Source organism: Protopterus annectens, chromosome 7.part1 (genome assembly GCF_019279795.1).
Source record: "Protopterus annectens isolate FY-2018-M chromosome 7.part1, PAN1.0, whole genome shotgun sequence".
Lineage (NCBI taxonomy): Eukaryota > Metazoa > Chordata > Ceratodontiformes > Protopteridae > Protopterus > Protopterus annectens.
In genome coordinates this window covers 42,343,008-42,367,163 of record NC_056740.1, presented here as the reverse complement: position 1 = coordinate 42,367,163, position 24,156 = coordinate 42,343,008, and the positions used below count along the sequence as shown (strand labels likewise).

Below are 24,156 nucleotides of genomic sequence, written 5' to 3'. Positions count from 1 at the left end.
ATTACTAGAGTGATTACGCGATGGTTATCATATATATAAATGATAACAAAGTCTTACATTTGCTCCTAGAGCAAAGGGTAGCTATACATACAAAGGAAAGATGCATTAAATGGATATATTTTCTATGAACACAGTTATTGTATTAATCTGAGAACATGTATTTAGTAATATCTTAAAATATTACTATTAACAAGTAGTATGGAGATATATTTGAGACTAACAGCAAAGTCCAGATATCTCTTATTTTGTTTTTTGTCTGACTTATTTAATTCAATATAATAAGTAGAGATGTAGACGATAAGTAGTGTTTGTTAGGGAGTGAGTAGGATAGGCTTTGTAGAATTAGTAGTAGTTTATATAGGTCCACTACATTTTACATATCATTTATACACTAGCTTCGATGTTATGTACTTGCCAATGATACTAATTAATGTAATCCCGAACTATGTTAAGGACTTCTTTAATTCCTGGTCCAGGGGTTTAGTGGGTAGGCACTGGAAGGAGATGGGAATTCTAGAATGCTTTCATAAATTACACATAGTAAAAACTCAACCAACTCTATCAAATTTTCCCAGATTTTTAAAATACTTTCATAAAACAAAACTTTGGGAATGTGGGAAATAGATTCATGGAATATTAAGGGAATCCAGAACTTGAAAAAGAGAAAACTGTTTCTTCATTTATTTCTACAAGCTAAGGCATTTTTCATACTACTTCAGGAAACTCATATGACCAATGATCAATGGACAGAAATAAAAAAGAAAAAATGGATAAGAGAAGTAATAGCCTCTGAAGGAAAAACTAATAGTGCGGGAGTGGCGATAATTATTAAAAACCAATACCAGGACAAAATTATAGAATATAAAATGGATAAAGAAGGATGATGGTGCTATGTGATTCTCTCGGCAACACTATATGATAAACCCATTATTCTGCTCAATATATATGCACCTTGTAATAATCAACATTCTTTCTTTGCCTCACTCTATCCTATTTTAAATCAACATAATAACCACTACATCATCATAGGAGGGGAATGGAATGCTTATCAAAATCCTAAACTAGATAAATCAAGCCAACAAAGAACATATAATAGTCAAGCAGCTTTAACATTAAGTGAACTTAAGTATGACTTTAATTTATATGATCCCTTCAAATATTCTAATAATGCTCTTAATTCTAACAATTTTACATTTTATTCAAGCTGTCATAAAATGTGGTCTAGAATAGACTTTTTTCTAATTTCCGAAGCACTGATCAGTCTTGACTCCTCAGTATCTATTCATGCTCGTTACCTATCAGATCATTCTAAAATTACATTAGGTTTTACTAATGATTCTGGAAACATTTTATCACAGAAGGGATATAATTGGTCTTTAAATCCTAATCTATTAAACAAAAGGGAAATAATTCAGGAAATCCAGGACATTCTCAAATCGCTACTAGTTAAAATAGACAAACCAGCATACCCCTGATATTGAATGGGCGGCAACGAAAGCTCAGATAAGAGGTATCCTCCTTCAAAAAGCTTCTTATTATAAAAAAATTCAACTCAGAGAAGAACAAACTTTGGAGTCTAAAATTAAAACACTAGATCAAGAACTAATGCAGAATCATAACTCACAAACAGAAACAGAACTTTTAAAATGTCAGAAGGATCTTTTTCTGATCCAAAATAATAGATTGTCATTTCATGAAACCAAAATATTGGCAAGTTATGCTAATCATATACAAACTCCATCAAGGGCTTTAGCAAGAATTATTAACCAATCCAAATCACCCTCTCAAATTCCAGAATTATATTACAAAAACAAAACATATACGAAATTTAATGATACTATTAACATTTTTGAATTGATATACACCCAAATTTATGGGGATCAAAGTGAATCACCTACAAATTAAAATTATAGGGACTTCCTACAAAAGATTAACTTCCCAACAATTTAAGAGAATCTACAGAGAGATTTAGTACAACCAATTTCTATGGAGGAAATAACAACAACAATTAAAAATTTGAAATCCCACAAAGCCCCGGGCCCAGATGGCCTTACAGCAGAATTCTATAAAACTTTCGGCAATACGATTGTTAAAATACTATCATATACATTAAACTTTATAAATAATAACAAAATCAATGACTTACATTTCAATGCATCCAAAACAATTCTTATACCTAAAGAAAATTTGGATCTTCAAAACCCAGACAATTATAGACCTATATCACTTTTAAACATTGATACTAAAATTCTGACCTCTATCTTAACTACCAGACTGAAGAAAATAACAAATTTAATCATTTCTAATGAACAAACTGGATTTTTAACTGCTAGGCAAGCTAGTGACAACACCTTAACACTTCATACTTTAATCTCTTATGCCAATCAAAAGAATTTAAATATGTATGCCCTTATTATTGATGCACAAAAGGCCTTCAATAGAGTTAACATAAAATTTCTATTTAACATTTGACCCTATTTTAATATACCTCAAGAATTCATCCTAACATTGCAAACATTATATAATAACCCCTATACAACTTTATATATAAATAAAATGTTCTCTAAAAGAATTCAAATCAGGAACAGTACCCGTCAAGGTTGTCCTCTATCCCCTATACTGTTTAATTTATATTTAGAACCTTTATTTCTGCATATTAAACAAAATGTATACCATAATGCCCCAATAATCTATGGTACCAAGATCTCTATGGCAGCTTTTGCAGATGATCTTAATATATATTGTACAACACCAGTCTCTGATACCAAAACAAAATACTATCTGCTGTCGAAGACTTTGCATTAATATCAAAGTATAAAATAAACCTTAAAATAAACAATATATTTCCTTTGAAAACACCTAAACCCTTTTCACTTTTACCTTTGATAGGGCAAGTAAAATATGAAGAAAAGATTAAATATTTAGGAATCACATTCTCCACAGATAATAAGGACTTCTATCTAAATAATGTTAAACTAAACTGGGAACACATTTTATTTGATCTAAGGAGATGGAATAACCTGAAATTACCTACATTAGCAAAGGTCTCAATTATAAAAATGAATGTCTTACCCAGATTATTATATATCTTTAGATCCACTCAAGTGTTAATCCCCAAGAAATTTTTTAAACAAATCCACATCGAACTTGCTAAATTTATATGGGAATCAAGGAAAACTAGAATATCATACGATAATTTGATGACCCCGAAAAATAAAGGTGGATTAGATTTACCCGACTTTTGGAAATTATTATTTAATTATAAATGCCAATAGAATTTTAACAATAGCTAACTATAACATACAAAATAATAATTGGTCCCCTAACTGGATAAGATTGGGTTACAAACATGCCGAACATGTGAACATCAATCCCAAAGCTTTACCCTTTCTAAACAGAGATATCATTAAAACATATGCTCTAATGGAACATATAAAAATTTATATAACATTATTACAAAATCTCTTTAGATCATTAAATCTATTTCAATATATGATGATCTTACAACCCTTTCATAGAATCCCTAACCTGAGAATCAATAATCAACTTATAGACTTAAAAAAACTTCCCACTTATAATAAACTTAACTCTACAAGATATATACCCATATCTCAATTATTCTGCCCATGATCTAAGACAAGAAATGAATCTCCCCAAATCATATTTAGTCATATTGAGGCAGATTAAAGAATTATCTATTAGCTACTTTAAGGACTTAACTGTTAATAAAGAGAACTTAACGAAATGTACCTCAATATGGCAAGCTCTATCCCAAACTACCAAATATATAACATCCACTTATAAACTGATAAAAGACATCAAATATCAAGAACACCTTCTCATATCGAATTATTGGAAAGAAAAACTACCATTGATTGAAGAAAGTAAATTCATAAATGCAATTAAATTAACAGCAAAATCAATCTCCCTCCAAAAGCTAACATTCACCCAACTCATGATATTCAATAATACCTACTACACACATCTTAGCTTGTATAAATTCAACTCCAAGAATTCTCCAAAGTGCCCATATTGTAAAGATGAAACTGCTGACCTCTTACATATGCTTTGGAGCTGCAAATGTATATATAAACTTTGGAATTCCCTAAAGCTACAACTACAAAATATGGGGTATTAAAATTCAACATTGTCTTGGGAATTTATGATATTAGACATTCCTCCAAATAATATAACTAGATCCCAGATGATTATACTTATGAATATGTTCCTATTAATGAAGCTCTATATAGCTACAAATTGGCTGAACCTAACTCAAACTTCTTGGGAAAATTTTAAGATCTTAGCCATAAAACACATATTAGCCCACAAATATGCTATCAATAGCCAAAGTAAACATCCAAATAATCTAAAGATTTGGGAACAAATTTTCAACATTATATTAGCTTAATGCACCGAAATCAGGAAACCCCATTGTTATTTATAGTATAAAACATAACCTTTGTAAGAACCATATTATTTCAAGATATTATCTTTGCACAGAAGAATTATTTATATATACGTTATTTTAATTGTGAAAGCATTCATGTAAATATTGTATATATCTTGTTACAATGTTGATAGAAGAACTGTTCAGAAATTACCTCTGTATTTCCCTGTTAAATGTTTGTATGAACAAGTGAAAAATAATAAAGAATTATTATTGAAAAAAACAAAAAAAAAAACAAAGACAAAAAGTAACAGGAGAAGACAGAATAATGAACATTACTCTTATCTTTTTTACACTTCTTTTTGTAGTGGGAAAGCACCCTTAGATCCTCTGATGTGGAGAACAAGTCCCCAGTACCCCCAAATTAATATATACCAACTCTGAGATTTCTACAACTCAGGTAAAGGGGATATTCTAAGAAATGGCAGTCTCAGACTTAATATATATTACTCTGCTTTTTGGGCTTTCAGTATCCACATTTTGTGATTCAACATTCTGCGTCCTGACATTTCTGTTGGTTGCCAGGAAAGAGTCCATAATTTGATCAAGTACTTCAGCTGCGGGATCTGGTTTAGTGCAGAATAGCTGACTGAATGAATCATGGTTCAAACAAAACAAAACAAAAAACTGAAAGGGGATACATACAATATTGTTAAACATGTGCCTTAGGGAACATCCCCATACCCTGTGTTCCCCTTTTATGAATACAATCTAATTTGGAGACATCCTCCTTGGTAGTGACTCCCTTTGAGGAATATTTTTTTGTTTGTTTCATTTGCATGTCCAAAAATTATGTAGTGCATATGCTGTTTTGGCCAGGGTGATTACATTTTTACAGACTAGACATGGCTTGAAGTATACAAAATCCCATATTCCATATACCAATTGACATACTCCACAGAGATACAAGTCTTATGCAACCACTGAGCCTTGCAACAATGGAAATAAAATAAGTACTTTTGTGTTATCAGAGAAGGGGGCATACAATATATAGTTAAGTATTAACTTTGACTTGTTTCATCAACTTTCTTCAGCCAGTTCCTTAAGACATCTCTATAAAGCCTTGTGTATCTTCAGTTTACTGTCTTTCAGGTTACTAGCTAGATTCTAGGCAATCTTGTTTTTCTCTAGGAAACTCTTATTACTTTTTATAACATTATGTTTTCTAGTACCATAACATGCACCAGTGACTCTTCAACATAAATATTTTTGCAGTTTGTACGTAAAGCTCGCCTGTTAACTGTAACTTGCCATGATATGTTACCTTGATTTATAATACTTTGTATGAACAGTTTTGATTTTTGGTGTTGCTGTCTGTTGCAGCATTTGCTGCTGCTGTTTGTAAGCCCATTTTATACTGGCTTCTACATTTGATTCAGAACTGTTATTTATATAAGAACAGCAAATCACAGGTGTTTTAGCTCCCTGAAAGCCTAAGGCTTTCTATCCAATGTCATCAAAGATAAAACTAAATTAGAATGACTCTGCATCCTTTTCAGGCAGGCATTTCTTTAGTTGAAATTATCCATGTTTACTTTAGGAAAGCATAGTTGCTTTTGTTTTAATGCAGTTTTGTTCACAGTACCTGATAAGCTGAGCATACCACATGTGTATCAGTAAACAAATGCATAGCATGCACATGTGGTGGAACATATTTAGTGTATTTTATTTCCTTGTAGGTTTATGTGAAAACATCATCCTTTAATTGATTCATCCTGCCTTTAGAATGCCTAGATTGTTGTGGGTACTTTGTAGCCTGCATTAGACTACTACTGTAGTGTGATTTAAATATTAGGCATTCCTTCTGGTTAGTTTTCATTTGTCATACAGATCAGTCTGTTCACTGTACCGTAGCAACCTTTCCTTGCAGGTTTTTTTCAAGAATCTACAATAAAGGAGTTAAATCTGGAATAGTTTCTCCCATTTCAGTGTTATAAGGCAGTGATGGCTTCTAACAACATGACAGTTAACTTTATTGAATCATTTTTCTTACAGCTTCAGTATGTTTTGACTCAAGGACAGACTTCCTAGTCTTAACGATAAGCTGATTATATTCTATCAGTTACCTAGAGTCTCTGTGCTTCTATAATTACTGTTTTCTAAGAAAGCAAAGTATAACTAAGACAGTATTCAGAATGTAGTAACTTTTGAATATAAAAATAGAGGTATGGTACCAACTTTTAAAAATGTATGAAAATTCTATTGCTGAGTAGTGCTTAAACAATTGAACAGCATTAAAGCTGTTATGACCTGAGTGACAATTGCATGGAATCATTTCATTTTTTCCTTAAAGCTACATGCCTCTGACATACTCTGGAAGCAAGAATGCTCTTCGAATTATAAAGGAGATAACTAAACCTGCCATGAGTTGTTCCATCTGTTTTATTTAAGCTTGTTGTACTCACAAGCTACTGAACATATCAATTATGTTGTGATACAACCAGACATACATCCTATTAGATCTCTTCAAAATCCATATATACCATTGATTTTACACTTGTTGAATAGGTCATACTATAATTTCTGTTTGTGTTCCCTGACAGTTGTGCCAGTTAAACATAACATGAATGCCATTAACTATTTGAAATATTTTTTGAATTATCAGTTATTTCACATATTAACATTTTTATTTTGCTATGATTCTATCATAATGCAATAGATTATCTATGATCTGTATCTATGACTTTTACGTAATGGATACAATGGACAGTGTTGTATGCTAATGATAGCCCTCCATGTTGCCTTCTAAATTATGATAAAAAGAAATGTTCATTAATTACTTCCATAATCAGAAAGGTTCATTAGTTAATTGTGGAGCTACTAAAATGTGCTGTACATATCATTAGAAGCTGTCTTTTTTGACTGTATAGCTAAATCCTTTGGAAAACTGTGTATTTCATATGAGAATAACTGTATAAGCAGGAAACGCATAAGATCAAGAACATTTGCAGATTTATCAATCTGTCATCCCAAAGAGAACACCACTGCTTCCTTTTTGCAAAACTCAAATGGTTGCCAATAGTAAAGCTATACTCTACTACTAGCTTCAATAACCTGCAATCTGATAAGCATAGGAACTTTTCAAATATCGGTCAGCAGATTGACAAAACAAACTACCATCTACAGTCCGAGATCACAGTCTGCCACCATTCCACTGACAAATGATAGCCTTCCCATGCTCAGATTAGTTGTACATGCTGCTGAGGCCTCTGAAAAGACCCATTCTGATGGTACAATGCCTTCTATGCCATTGCTGGCCACTCAGGTGGAGTATGCCTAGGTTATAGATGGGTCCAGAGCTGCTGGACTTGTACCAGCTTCCTATACCTAGATCCTCATAATAGAGAGCAGAATTCTCACTTTATGTTCCCAAGGAGATCCCAGGAGACTGGATTCCTGAGTCTTAGATACCCAATGACTCACTGAAGTTCTAGCCCTAGCCAATGAAGACAAAAAAGCCTGTTGTTGGTTTGTCCCAGCTTCATCTGCTTGGGATTCAGACTCATCACATTCAGGTCTACTCACAGGACTTATTCCAGCTTGTCAAACAACTTACTCCTGTAACACATCGTCCACCAGGAATCCCTCCTGCAAAAATAAAAAGTGAGCCTTCACTGCACAAGTCTTCAGATTCCTATAACTCAGAGGATCAGTTATCATTTGTTGGCCTGCTTTCTTTAGGATCATATGCTACAATACTTGATATTCTTGCATCAGCCTCACCACCTCAGGATCTCTCTTTTGTACATACTAGGAAACTCTGGAATACCTACACCCCAAAAAAAGGTTTAGACACTTTTTTGGTCTTCCAGAACCCGAGCTTCTTTCTTTTCCTGCATTTTTGAAAATAGTGGATAATGGGATTGTGAACACACATTACTGCAGCCTGACACCTAGTTCCCTGCCCCTAGGAAACCAGACAGGTTATATGGAGTGCTTGAATCCCACAAGGACCTGACAGTAATCCAGTGGAAGATCATGAGATGGTCTCCTCAGAATTCAAGGGTGCCAAGGGACATGCTTCCCAAAATCCCTTGCCAAATAATAAAGACAGCAACCCCCCTCAATAGATTTGGCAAAAAGTTTACACCTCATCTATCCGGTTAAGTACAGGCCCATAAGTCTTACCAGCCTCATGTGTAAGATCATGAAAAGAAAAATCATGAATATCATAAATGAGGACATATGTAACCTGCAAACACTGGACCTATCACAGTTCAGCTTTGTTAAAGGAAGGCCATGCCTATTAAATCTGGTGGACTTTCTTGAGAGTCACGAAAGCAATGGTTAAGATTGTGCACACAGATTACCTCAACCTGGTCAAGGCTTTTAATACAATACCCCATGCAGCCATTATGGATGAACTCATTAATTTAGGTGTAAACACTTTTAGTACCTGCTGAATAACCAACTGGCTCACTGTTAGAACCCCGGAGGCCAAAACAGGTGAGTTCACCTCCACTAAACAGGCCAGTCACTAGTGGAATCTCCCAAGACTTGGTACTGAGCCCATTCCTTTTTGGCAGCTATTTCTCTGAAATGGAAGCAAATGTTGAAGGTTAATAGTTGACTAAGTTTACAGATGATTACAAGCTTATGGTTATCATTTACTCCCCTGCAGACACTAGCATTCTTCAAGAAGGTTTATATCTGACTAACAAATGGTGCCAAAGCCATAGTTTTAAACTTAATGCTAAGAAATGCATAATTGTACCATTTGGGAAGTCAACCATCTTGGCACTAATTACCATGTTGATAATACACCAAAGTGTCGACCCAGCGATCAGAGATCTGTGTATGCACATAGACAGTAACCATACCTTCAAACACCATTTGGTCACAGTGGTGAAGAAATTATTTTATGTTGTGCAACTTATAAGTAAGGGCATGGTATCTAGGTCCAAAGAGGTCATTATCCCACTGTACTCCATCCTTATCAGACCAATCATACAGTACAATGCTCCCTTTGGTATGTACCTGACCAGGAATATTCAGCAACTAAAGCGACGTCAGAGGTTCCTTACAAAAAGAATAAAAAGTATAACAAACGTGCTTTATGCAGACCTTAAAGCCCTTTCCCTCTAATCAGTCTCTTATAGATTGCAGAGGGGTGATCTATGCCTGGCTTACAAGGCATTCGCAAACCCCACACTTATGAATCTCCTACATATTTATAAGTCAAAGATAACCAGGAATAGAAAGGCTAAAGACCTGAATTTTGTCTGCGATTTAAACAAAACATGTTAGAGACAGATATGTGTCCTACAGACTGCCCCTCCTATGGAACAGGCTTCCCATGGTTCATCTGTTTTACAGTTTAAGTGCAACCTAGACGAGTAGATTTGGAATACGAAATTTACACCAGGCCTGGCACCCATGTCCATTATGGATGGAGGTAGCTTATAAACGCCTGGCCTCAATATCCTATTTGGATACGTGACATCATTATTCTTTGGAAAACTTGGCTAAGCTTAGAAAGGCTCCCTAGAATTGTTAGCCTAGTGTCTATAAATCTATGAATCTATGAATCTGTGAATCTATCCTGGCCCTGAGGGCCTTAGATTGCCAGTTTCATATAATTAAAAACCAGGCAATCATCATAGATCAAATGAAATAAAAGGTAAAGGGGATATTGATAAGGCTGTCCATAAAGAATGATTGGATCCATGCAGCACCAGGAACCAAGTTGCCAAATACTCTTACAGATACAGTTTTGAGAACTTAGAAGCAGTATGCAGGGAAGCTGCTATGGCTTCAATAATTAGGAGGCATGCATGACTAAGAGAACATCCTCTGCCAAGGCATGATAAAGCAGAAATCCTTAATGCCTCATTAGACAAGTACTTCCTCTTTTAATCTCAATCTTAAAGCATGTTCAGGAAACTGGAGAAAAAGTTGAAGACTACACAGGCAGTAGAAAACTTTCTTTAAATCTTCCTGCCTAGATTCTTTAGGGATTACCCTCAGCCTTTCTGATTAAAACCAAAGTCAGAAAGACCATAAATGAAAATTTTAGAAGACTGTGGCAGACCAATACCAAGATTAGTTCTGGTAGGCCCCAATCACAGGCACCCTGCAGTCAGCAGCTCTGACTCTAAAGAGCACCTTCCTGCTCTCACCCCAACAAAACCCAACCTTACACTACACATCTGCCCCTCTCCTGTAGGGCTAGAGAGCAAATGATCCCTTTTCCATCCTAACTGGCAAAAAAAAAATGTGCAATCCTATTGAAATTCTTGTGCATTCCTGCCATTTCAGGAAAACAGCTAAAGGAGGCACTAGTCCAGGTACAAGACCTCTTATTGCAGGGTTCCACAGAACATTTCCAATTGAAAGACATAGGTAAAGGTAAAGAGTTCTACTCCTGGTTGTTTCTTTTTCCACTGGAAGTGAAGGTGTCATGGAGGCCTAATTTAGACCTCTCAAAACTAAATTCCTTTGGGTAACCAAAGTCAAAATGCACACACTTCAAAAGCTTCTGACCGGAATTTTGCCACAATCTCTCATGGTCACCTTGGATTTGAAGTATACCTACCTCAATGTCTGTATACTGAAGGACCACAAAGGGTTTCTCCACTTCAAGGTACGGAGTTTTCACTATCAGTACTGTGCCTTGTCCTTTAGCTTGCCCACTGGTCACAGACTCTTTCCAAAATATTTGTATCCAGTGATAGCCCACATTTGCCCTTACTGTGAAAATTGCCTCTTTCAGCCATTCACACTGATGAATTTCAAGGTACCTCTTCATCTAAGCATGAAGTGCTTCTCAAGAGTGGGATTCTCTCCATCCTACAAAAATCCACCCTCCAGCCCTCCACCAGGGTGACATTTATAGGTGCAAAGCTGGATTCCAGTGACCATAAAGCATATCTGCCACATGACAATAATCAAGTTCCTGACATGGTACTTTCACACCAACCCAAACAGGAACAAAAGAAACCACAAAATCCAAGGTGAAGCAAATGCAGGCAGGAAGTAGTAAATCCATGCAGTCTATTTAGAAGAATAAGCCCTTTCATCCCAAACAGTTAATTTATCAGGAACCTCATCAGGAAGTTTTTATAAACTAGAAATATTGTTAATATTTGACAGAAATTGCAGTCACATGGCAATCAACAGTAATGTGTAAATAGATTTATGAAACAGAGATAAAAGAAGCAACTGTGACTAGAATTCTAACTGGCGTGGGATTAAAATTCCTGTCCTGGGAAAGATTCCATAATGATTTTTCAGTCAGTACCAGTAATATCTTAATGACTGCAGTGGATGTTAATAATCACCAAATTACTAGTCAATACTGCATACAAACAAGACAGAACTACTTATGTAAAAAAAAAATTGTTGGAAGGGTATGTATCAAACTTGTTTGTTGAAACGATTAGTTACTGGAGTTTAAATGTGGGTAGATATGTGAGGAAAAGGGTGATTTTTGAGCTCAGAAATAATTAGAGATGTATATTAGCCATACCTTTTTGGTATAATCGACATATTTTATGTAGTTGTGTCCAGCTATATGTATTTGTATCCATAATGCAAGTCATTAATCAGATTATCTGCAAAACCTGACTGTTGTTATACAAGTTATCTTAAGAGACCTCTAATATACTAAATGGGACAAGGTTTCATGTTTTGTGAAAATATCTTCTGTGTTTTCTATCCACAGGAATATGATGATGGCTATGGTACTGCTTATGACGACCAGGGTTATGAATCTTACAATAATTCATACAGTGCCCAAGCACAGAGGTAAGAAATGCTAATTCACTGTAATAATAACAGTAAGTTGTGTAACACAAATTAAAAAAAATGTTTCCATTTAAAGTACTTTGCCCAGATACTTTTATATTACATATTAGTCCTGTGTGGTGACCTTAGCGTTATTCCTCCATTAAGAATGTTTAAGACATAAACGTAACTGTTATACAGCAACAGTATTTTACAGTTGTTCATTCGGTGAGGCTTTGGAAAGAAAAGCAAATATCCTTGTCTGAGTCATATTAATGTTTACTGAATATGGAAAACATTTTTCAGCTTATATTAAAACTTAGTTAAAATGTGATGTTGAGGTAAGAAATTATACCAGATAATGATTACATATGGCTGCTGGTTCAAAATTCAGCATTTTTCAAACTGCTTGTGGAAGTTATAAGATCAGGTATTATAAAAATAGATTGATACATAATGAAACCATGTGATTTTGAAATGTTAAACAGGAATCAACTTATTAGTATATGGCCATGCCAGAGAAGGAAGAGAGTGCTCATCTAGTTACTTAGTAAGAAGTAAGAGGCAAGGATCTGTGCAGATGCCCTACCAGCATTCCATACGCTTATCCCTTTGTTTGCTGAATACCTTGTTAAACATTTCTGCTGTAGGCAGTCCATTACATGTTCTGGTAACATATCAGTAACCTAAATATTCTTTTTGTTAAGAGCTGTCTCCTGAGCCCTGAATAAAACTGAATCCCTTTTAATCATTTTTGCATAACCCAGTTCTTCCCATCTTGACTCCGCAGTACCCATCAGGTTCTGATGGATTATCTTGCATGATCAGATCATTTCTGCTTTGTCTCTTGTTTCCTAAGGAAAGTTTGAGAAATAGGCCTGTGGTCTTTTAGGATTCATCTACTGTTCATACTGATGATCAATGTGTCTGACCCCCTCCAAACCTTATTCCACTAGTCATAAGTTTCTGTTCGAGTGAGTCTTGTAGAACTATACATGATATTTCAAACCTGGTCATTTCTGGTCTTTGTAGAGACAGTCAGTTCTACAGTCTGTAGCTAAATTTATATCATGATGCCAACACAGAATTGTTATTTTCTTTGGAAATGCTTTGGAAATGCCATGTCACTGGATAGGTTTGTTTAATCTCAGATATGATAGTCTCTTCCTGCTCCTTAGCTTTTCTTGTAACTGATTCTCCTTGTTAAAATGTTTTTCTCTGCATTGCATTTCTTCTTCAGAAATTCTTAATTTTGCAGTTTGTTATGTTGCATCTGCACAGCATGCATTTGTGTAGCACTATGTGATCTGTCTAGATCATTCTGCTGACTACCTCTCTGTCTTCTTATACCTCATGGAACACTTATTTCCAATGAAAGTTATACTATGTTCTCCAAATGAGACATGTCTGCAGTAACTATTAAGCTTCTATGCAACACAACTACATTAATCTCTGCCATTCTCTTGAATACCAGGGTCATACTAACATCTTCCCTAGTTATAGCTGTCTGCACCGCCCCCTCAGATGCATTCCTCTGTACATGTCATCATCTTTCCTCCTGGTATTTTGATTTAGGTCACATCTGATGATGAACTGAATGCATTACTAATGTGAAGATAAATCTTATCAAAGGTATCCATATCAGTCCTCAGCTGTGTTCTTGTCAATACATGACATCATATCCAGACTTCACCTGCTCATCACTATTGTGATATAAATCTTAGCTCATTTTCAACTAGGAATCACTAGTTTCTTGTGAAACTTATCAGAGTGCATCAAGTTAAAGAATCCTTCTGAGTTATATGAATTGTTTTTTTTGTTTTTAACTCCTGTATTGCAGTCAAAGACAGCCAAGATAGATATAGTCTGATTACCAGAGCAGTCAATAACTGCACTCGTTTATATAACTTATTAAGAGAATAACTGTTAAAAGCAGATGCATATTCTTTAACACAGACTGATTGGAACTCTTCTCCTGTTATGTTTCTCTTTTCATCCAAGTCATTCTGTAAGTTATATGTCTAAAAAATCCCCATCATTCTGTTTAAGTTGATTCTTTAGTTTCTACTTGTGGACCTTCTTAACTTTCATGAGAATTATTGATACTTCTGTTCTAGCTCGATCATACTCCCTGTCTTTCACAGCCTGTTTATACATCTGATATGACCTCATGAAAAATCACAAGAAAATTCTCAGATTTTTATTAATACCTGTCACATCCCTCACATTTTTGTGATCCTGTATGTGGTTCTGTAGCTGAAATACTGTTGATTCCTTATCCAACCCATCCATATTAGTATCTCTCATCCTAATGGACATTTTTTTAATGTGTGTCACTTTTACCTCCATAATTATATGGTTTCTACTATTATGTATCCAACTACACTCTGTAATATGTCTCTGTGGTTATTCTCTCTATAATTCTCATACCTAGTCTATATTTAACAGAAAGAAATTCTAGCAAATTTTCTCCTCTGACTGAAACCTCCAACCTCCAGCCTTTTCTTTATTTCACAAAAGGAGGTTTTGCAGAATCTAATTTGTAAAAACGGCAACAAGTAAATACATGCAAATCTCCAAAACGGAGAGACCGCTTCACAAACTAGGCACAGTCCAGAAGCAATCCAAAGGAACATCAAGTTTTCCTTTCACAAAGCAGGCCCAGTCCAGAAGTAATCCAAAGGAAAACCAAGTATTCCAGCTGTAAAATGTTCCACTGGTGTAAAACAAAAAGCACAATCCAGTTGTAAAAACCTACTACACTTTACTTCTGTTAAGCTCTTTTCGTCTCGCTTATAGCAAGAATTCTTCAGACCACATACAGTTGCATCAAACTTTGGTATAAAACCTGTTCCACTCTCAACTTCCCTTCAATTAATTACACAAGTTAACTGTGTTGCTTGATTAGTAATTGATAAATGATACATCAGTTAAGTTAGTGCTTCACTGTTACGTAGATCTCAATAAATGAAGCTCCTGAATAATGTGTTGTGTGTGTTGCTTACATTAAAATATGCAGGCTCTTGCTGAAATACATGCACTTGCATTGTACGATAATTAAATCAATTTTATAACTTTGTGTCGCGTGTTATGAATTTATATTTATATTTAAAATAAATACTTGTTTAAAATACATAATTGAAAAACATAGTTAAAAAGTTATGAATTTATATTTAGAAAAAATACTTGTTTAAAATGCATAGTTAAGAATACATGCTTAAAATGTTTCACTTCTACTAAGTCTATTCCTTAAAACATACCTTAATACATAAATAAGTCAAGACATTAATACATAAATCACCTCTACCAAAACTGTTACAACTATTTGCTTGAAGCATGCAGTGTTTAAATAAATTTAAGTATCTAACAAATCTTATCTAACTATACATTTTAAACAAGTATTTATTCTAAATATAAATTCATAACGTTTTAACTGTTTTTCAATTATGTATTTTATACAAGTATTTATTTTAAATATAAATATAAATTCATAACACGTGACACAAATTTATAAAATTTATTTAATTATCGTACGATGCAAGTGCATGTATTTCAGCAAGAGCCTACATAGTTTTAATGTAAGCAACACACACAGCACATTATTTAGGAGCTTCATTTATTGAGATCTAAGTAACAGTGAAGCACTAACTTAATTGATGTATCAGTTATCAATTAGTAATCAAGCAGCACAGTTTACTTGTGTAATTAATTGAAGTGAAGTTGAGAGTGGAACAGGTTTTATACCAAAGTGTGATGTAACTGTATGTGGTCTGAAGAAGTCTCGCTATAAGTGAGACGAAAAGCACTTAACAGAAGTAAAGTGTAGTAGGTTTTTACAACTGGATTGTGCTTTTTTATTTTACAGCAGTGGAACATTTTATAGCTGGAATACTTGATTTTCCTTTGGATTACTTCTGGACTGTGCCTGATTTGTGAAAGGAATACTTGATTTTCCTTTGGATTGCTTTTGGACTGTGCCTGGTTTGTGAAGGGGTCTGTCCGTTTTGGAGAATCTAATTTGTGCTTGGCAGTACTACCTCCTGATTAAATGCCCATTAAAAGTACTGGGTTAGTAATTAACAATTCTCAAAATGGCTAAAATGAAAGAATTAATAAGTGTAAATATTTAGAAACTATAAAATTATAACAACTTGTGGCATTCCCTTTACTCCAAGGTATAGCAACGTCACAGTTAGTATGTGTAAGTAGTGTGGGGGGGAGCACAGGAGTGTAATCCCCATTTAAAAATGCTTTAAAAGTGTAACATATTGTTTTGTAATTTGTGGTTTGTTTGTTTGTATGTGTGTGTGTGTGTGTGTGTGTGCGTGTGTGTGTGTGTGTGTGTGTGTGCGTGTGTGTGTGTGTGTGTGTGTGTGTGTGTGTGTGTGTGTGTGTGTGTGTGTGTGTGTGTGAATTGTACTTTACTTTTTGAAGTGCCAAGATTCCCAACTCTTGATGCTGCATTTCCTGCAGTGAATCCTGATAACTGGGATGTCCTTTCTGAATATCCTAAATGTTTCTTATTCCTACCAGTTGCATTAACATAGATATTTCTATTAAGTTCTAGCTTTTGCAGAATTTTAGGAGTGTTACCATCTTTTTCCATAGCCAGTTACTTCAACCTTTTGACAACCTCCTTCCTGTATTTATATATCTCACAAGCCACATTCCCCTTCTCAAAATCACAGCCTAGCATTTCTTTGAGTGTCCTGCCCTCAATGGCATCATCAGAGATGATACCATTTTTTTTATCTTGATGATGGGAGGGAATAGATTGACTGCCCTACTTTTATATTTATTGTGGTCAACTTGGCTATGTTGTTAGTAGTCTTTGCATCTACTTTTTCCACTTTTAGTTAACATGTGTTCTCCTTCATTGAGCCCTTCACCCAGCTTCCATACACATTTCTATTTATTGTAGTGTGTTAACCAATGTAGAATGTTACTACAGATGGAGCTAGTTCAAGCTCAGCCCAGGACATAGTATAAAAGACTGGGTCTATATTACATCGGTGAACTCACAGGAGTCCAAATGATGTAATATCGAACCATGACATTCGAAACCCAGGGAAAAAAATCGATGTTCTGTTACAAACAAAAAAAACACACTTTAAACTGAAATTAATGTGGGGGGGTGAAGCTGTGCCCCCCACACCCCTCTACTTAAATATACCAACTCCGAGATCGCACCACAGTGGAGGAAATAGCAAAGCCCTGAAAACGGCCCACTGATTTTTTTTCCCTGAGAAAAAAATCGGTGTGCCGTGGCTTTGCTGTTTTCACAGTTTGAACATTAGGGTTCGATATTACAATGTTTGGACTCCTGTGAGTTTGACGTTGTAATATAGACCCTAAGAGACTGAGTTATACATTCATTATAACCTTTGCATTCAAAATATACCACTACCATATTGTTTCTTCCACACTCCTAATTTTCAGCTTCACCTTTCCTCATACTTAATGACCCTAAGTTCTACCTAAACCTCATCCCTGCTTAGCCTACAAACCCAGCTTACCTCTTTTAACATTCTATATATATATGAATGAGTCAATTTTATATCTACAATTACTGTATAGACTCTGTAAATCTGTAAGCCTCTCACTGTCTTCTGCTTTCAGCTTCATAAAGTTGTACCCCAAATGGCCAACAATGCTTTGTTTGTATTCTGTGGTCTATTTTTGGACTGCTTCTCTGATTCCACTTCTGTAATGGATCAGTCAGGTACCCTCATTGGCAAAATAAAATGAATAAATAAATGAATGAAATAGATATATAAGTTTATACAAGGCTCCAATGAATAGAGATGTATAAGACATAGACTTGTTATAGCTACCAGGCACCCTGTTTCAATCAGAAACACACAATACAATACATAGCATTTTATGAGTAGAGTAATACTATCACTTTAATATACTAAAGTATAATATAATCATTACTGTTATATAATAGTAGCATTGCTTTCTTATTTATTCACCTATGTGGTCATAATCATTAGATATCATCTCCTTACAGCAAGGTAAAACATGGAGATATTTAAAAACTATAAAAAAGAAATATGGACATGGGAAAGAAAGAGAAATTTGATATGATGCAATATTTATGCAAAGGAGAAAGCAAAACTAATCTATATAAAGAAGGCAGTCCCAAAGATATTTGAAGAGAAATACAGGTAAAGGCATCCGGATATGGAAAATTTCACAATAAAAAATATCACAAAGATGGAATGTAGAAAAGAAGATTAGAAAAGTAGATGTTATAAAAAAATAGAAGTTGAAGATTTGGAGTGCCTGTCAAGTGAAGGATTTGTGTAGAAGGTCTAACACAGATTACATCACAGTATGATGGAGTGACTCCCCAAAGTAAGAAGAAACAGGAATATCAGGAGACATCTGAAGAAGAAATATGGACATGGGAAAGAAAAAGAGATTTAATATGGTATAATATTTATGCAAAGGAGAAAGAAAAAACTAATACAAAAAGAGCAGCACCAAAGATATTTGAAGAGAAATACAGGCAAAGGAATCCAGACATGGAAAACTTTTCAATACAAAAAAATAAGAAGATAAAGAGGAAAAGTAGGAAAGGAAATTAGTAATGGAGAAGTTAAAAAAATAGAAACTGAGATTATGGAGCACCTGCAAAGTAAAGGATTCAGTGTAGAAAATTGAATGCAGAAAGCACCACAACAGGATAGAGCAATGGATATCCAAATTAAGGGGAAACCAGTGGTACAGGAAGCAATTGGTCAGGTGACATATCAAGATACTTTGGAGCCTTTTACAGGAAACCTGTATCGATGTTCACTTGAAGCTAGGTAGCAAGGAAAGGAACAGGAAACTGTGGAAATTGATGCAGTCAATGTTGAGGAGTGATAGGCCAGTGAGTTCCTGTATGACAGAGCAATGGATGGCACAGGACAAAATTGAAGAGAAGGTGCCACAGGATGATGCTGTAAAACCTTCTACAGAATACCCACAGGAAATGGAAAGCAAGGGATGTGCCCTCAGTTTGGAGGAAAATGAGCTAAGAGAAGAGTTGCTTGATTTAATTAACATGGATAGATATATTAAGATCAATGAAGGAAATAGACTGCAGAAGGTCAATAAAATCCAAAAAGTCAGAAGTTTGATAAAACAAATGAATGCAATAATTAGGACTGTCCATAGAGATCCATGTGATACAAGAGAAGTAAACAGGATGTATTACTGTGCAGCTAAACTAATAACTGATAAAGTTGTATTACAAGAACGCAGGGTAGCAAGGGAAAGGAAGGGGAGAAATCGAATACCATCATGGAAGTATCGAATAGAGAAAACTATAAAGCAATTAAGACAATAAGTGTCACTGTTAGAAGACTATAAAAGAGGGACTAGATCAACAAAAATGCTAAGAAAGATAGATGTGATAAAAGCAATGCGCAGTATTAGAACAGACCAGGATCTATCATGCACTATCACAAATAACAAACTAAAAATTTCAGCACAGGTGGAAAAACTTAGAAGATATACAGATAAATATAAAGGAAAAGTACAAAATATGCAATTTATTGAAGGCCCAAAAAGTTTTATAGAGAACTGGATAACAAGATAAATGGAATTGAAAGACTGCTAAAAAAAGAGGAAATAGATACAATTTGGACAAGTATCTATGAAGATCCTGTGGAATATAACAAACTAAGATGCTAAACTGATAGAAGAAATAAAAGAAAGAATAATAAGTTTAAAGGTGCAGGATATGAAATGGGATGATATAACAGCCAGAGAGATTAAAACAAAGTTAAGAAAAGCCTGTAATTGGAAACCCCCAGGCCCAAATACAGTACCTAACCTTTGGTTAAAAGTATCAACATCTTTGCAGGAAGATTTAGTCATGAGTAAGAACTATTTATTTGCACACCCTGAACAGACACCAACCTGGCTAACAGCAGGCAAAACAATGGTCCTACCTAAGAGTGAACTTGCAAGCTACCCCAAAAAATTATAGACCAATAATTTGCTTTCCAATGATGTATAAACTATACACAGGAACTGATGCTGACAGAGTTTATAGGCATTTAGAAGAAAATTCAATTATGGCAATAGAACAAAAGGGCAGTAAAAGAAAGTCATATGGAACAAAGGGTCATTTATTGTTAAATAAGTCATACTGGAGAACTGTAAAAAGGGAAGAATCTAAGTATGGCATGGATTGACTATAAAAAAGCATTTGATAGTATCCCACATTCATGGATAAAAGAGTGCTTAAAATGTATAAGATACACCCTACTCTGATCAACTACATTACAATGACCATGAAACAGTGACAGATGACCTTGTAATTAAGCCATGATAAAGGACAGATTATTATCCCAGGGATAAAAATTCAAAGGGGGATATTCCAGGGTGACTCTCTGTCACCGTTGCTATTCTGCCTTGCCATTAACCCATTAAGCTGTTTACTTAACAGCTTAGGCCATGGCTACAATGTGGCTCCTAGAAAACAGCAAAGTGTAAAGACTTCTCATCTTTTCTTTGATGATGATTTAAAGCTGTGTAGCTCATCAGATGAGGAACTGGAAGCACAGCTCCAGATTGTTAAGACTTTTTCAGATGATATAAGAATGTCATTTGGTCTTGATAAATGTGCAAAAGCAACCTTTAAAGCAGGAAAACTGCAGCACCAGGAAAACATCAGTTTGGGACAAGACTGCAATATAAAAGAACTTGAGCAAGAGGGAGTGTATAAATATTTGGGAATTGATGAAGGATCAACCATAAAACATGAACAAATGCAAATAAAACTTAGTAAGGAATACTTTAGAAGACTTAATTCTGAAAACAGTGTTGACATCTAGGAACAAAATCTAAGCTATAAATCAATTTGCTCTTCCTTTACTAACATACAGTTCTGCAGTGATTGACTGGCCCCAAAACGTGTTGGATAGATTAGATAGGAAAACAAGAAGGATGCTTCATGCTCACCAAATGATTTATAAAAATCAGTGTATACCAAGATTATATATTCCCTGTTCTGAAGGAAGGATGGGCCTTCTTGAAATTGATTACATGTATAGATCTGCAGTTGTGGGGCTCAACACATTTTCTGACCTCACAAGACACAAATGTAAAGAAAGTTTTGAAACATGAGGAGAATAAATCTAAGATGACTTCTCTGGTTAATTTAGCAGAAGAATATCAGTGTCAAGCAGGAATGGAAATCAAGCCAGAAGTAGATAAAAATCAGGCAGCAACTGAATGTGCCAAAAAACAAAAGAAAGAATATAAGGTGAAGGACCAGATGAGAAGGCAAGAAATGTGGAAAAAGCATAAATATAGTTGCAAGTATAGAAAACTTCTGGAAGAACCTCATATTGATCAGGAACAAGTGCAGGAATGGTTAAGGAGAGGAAAATGTAAACCAAGAGATGAAAGGTTAATGCTGGCACCCCATAATAGTGCACTATGTACATGCTGGTTTGCAAAGTCATTGAACATGTGGGAGAAACAGACAAATGTAGGTTTTGTAAAACCGAATTGGAAACAGTTGCTCACCTTATTGCTGGTTGTGACATACTAATGGCAGAAGGACTGTATAATGAAAGGCATAATAATGTGGCAAGACTGTTGCACTGGGGATTGTGCAAAAATTATGATATTGAAGTGGTTGAAAAACCCTAGAAACATAAGCCACAAATCATTATGGAAAATGATGAAGTTTATATCACATGGGATTAGCCATTACCAACAGTTCAAAAGATGCATGCTAGAAAATGGGATATAGTGATCCAAGAAAAAAAGACAAAAGTAGCATTGATCATTGAAATCGCTACACCCAGTAACTACAGTGTCTTGAGTTCAGACAGTCACAAAGTCATAAAATATCAGGATCTGGAGGCAGAAACGAGAGCAATGTGGAAGAAAGATACCCAGACAGCTTCAATAGTAGTAGGAGCAATTGGTCTTATAAAAAAATAATCTACAATTGTATAGAGATATGTTACCAATCCATGTAACCCCGTATGAATTGCAGAAGGAGTCATTACTGGGCACATTGCGGGTGCATAAGGTTCATAAGTAGGTACTAGGCTATTGGCCCTAGGGCCTATATAAGCCTAGGCAAAAGGTACTCTGACTTTCGCCACCCAAGAAAGTTATTTTCTTGTGCCCCTGTTGAGCAGAGCCACAGAAGTGATCCCCGGGGTGAATTTCCTATCTCACATCCATTCATCAAGATTTTTCTTGAAGAGTGCTAATGAGGAGCTTTGTTTGATATAGATAGGTAGTTTGTTCCAGAGTATGGGAAGTCTCTGAGACAGGAATCTATCCCTCCAGCATGTTCTGTTTATTGTGGTGACAAGGTTTAGATCCCTAGAGCATGTAACTCAGAGGGATTGATATTTCTTAAAGTGGAGCATGTCCAGCAGCTCTGGGTCTGACATAGCTTTGTATGTTAGGCAGAGATCATCTCTGAGTAGGTGATATGTGATGGAGTAAAGCTGGAGTTTTTTGAAACAGTCTGCATAGGGCATCTATTTGAGGCCAGTAATCCTCTTTGTGAGGTATTTCTGTGGCCTTTCCAGTTGTTGTAGATGTCTTTTGAGGTACATACCAAAAGGGGTGCTGTATTCTATAATGGATCTAATGAGTGACGAGTAGAGGGGAACAATGACCTCTTTTTTTCTGGATGAGAAACCTTTTGTGATGAGGTGTGCCACATAGAAGGATTTCATGACTACTGTGGCGATTTGATTATTAAAGGAGAGACTACTGTCCACCTGTGTCCCAAGGTCTCTTATCACACTTTCGGTGTTAAGTAGACTACCGCCTATGTGGTAGTTCATGGGTGCAGAGTTTTTACCAAAAGGGATGACAATGCACTTTTTGGCACTGAGCTTGAGGCCATGGCTTTGACACCAGGCATCTATCTCAGTGAGGCCTTTTTGTAGGATGTCCACATTGTTAGGAGTTTCGATTATGGCTCCCAGTTTGCAGTCATCTGTGAACTTCGTCAGCCAAAGACCTTCTGTGTTAGCCTGTACTTCAGAGAAAATACTGAAGTAATACTAATTTCATGAACTTTAATCGTACTTTGATTTAGGAATGGAATCCATTCCTGTCATGGTATTAGAAACTCAAAAGACTTGGAGAAATAAAAAAAAAAAAACAAGGTATAACCAAACATCTTTTAAATTACTATAGCCACAGAAACACTAGTTAAATGCCTATAGATTCTGTTAGAATTTCGTGACTAAATGATTTGCATGCTGCCTTTGTGTTGCTAATAGCTATGTATTTATTTTGGTCTAGTATGAGGTATAAAACAAAGAAATATTTATTGTAGTTGATGAACTTGTATAATTTATGGTAAAAAAGGACAATATTATGTTTAGAGATTCAAAGTAGAAATGTCAAAGCATGAGTTTTTACCTTCCTATCATGGGACATTTTAGTAATGTTTAATTTTTATGAGTGCTATTACTTGACCATGGTGATAACTGGAGGGTACTTGTTTTAAATAGAATATTTGATGCAGAAGATGTTACATCGCTTTGATGTTAAAAATAATTCCTTAGACATATAGAACAAACCTTCAGGCATTACTTGGAAATATTGTTTTGGACCTGTATCCTTCAGAAACTACAGTATAACTGATTAAAACTGAGTAGCTCTTTCAGCAGCATATATGCCCCAAGGCATTCTTCCACAAATGGCTCTTTCAGCATAAAGCTATTGGAAATGCATTTTGAAGCTATCGACTTGTATATATTGAGTAGATAAAAGCAGCCCGCTCCATTTGCAGTACATTCCTGGTCTTGTGACAAGTCACAATGCAAGACTTTTTTAAAACAGATCCTGTGTTGTACTAACAAAAAAGTAAAAGCTTTTAAAGAACAGGATCTGTTAATTTAAGTGAAGGAGATAGGTCCAGTTGTAGCCTCCAACAAAGAATTTGTGACAATGTGTTGTATTCCCTGTAGCTGTGTTGCTGCTGCTCATCAATGAAA

At 35.2% G+C, this 24,156-nt stretch overlaps 1 protein-coding gene across 2 annotated transcripts in view; it reads left to right on the top strand.

Moving 5' to 3' along the window:
- KHDRBS3 (KH RNA binding domain containing, signal transduction associated 3) overlaps positions 1-24,156 on the top strand; it is a 1,441,609-nt gene that overhangs the window by 959,110 nt on the left and 458,343 nt on the right. For both annotated transcript variants that reach the window (XM_044078538.1, XR_006365708.1), the window contains exon 7: positions 12,111-12,193. In XM_044078538.1, the coding sequence (XP_043934473.1) occupies positions 12,111-12,193 (83 nt within the window). The remainder of the gene's footprint in view (positions 1-12,110; positions 12,194-24,156) is intronic.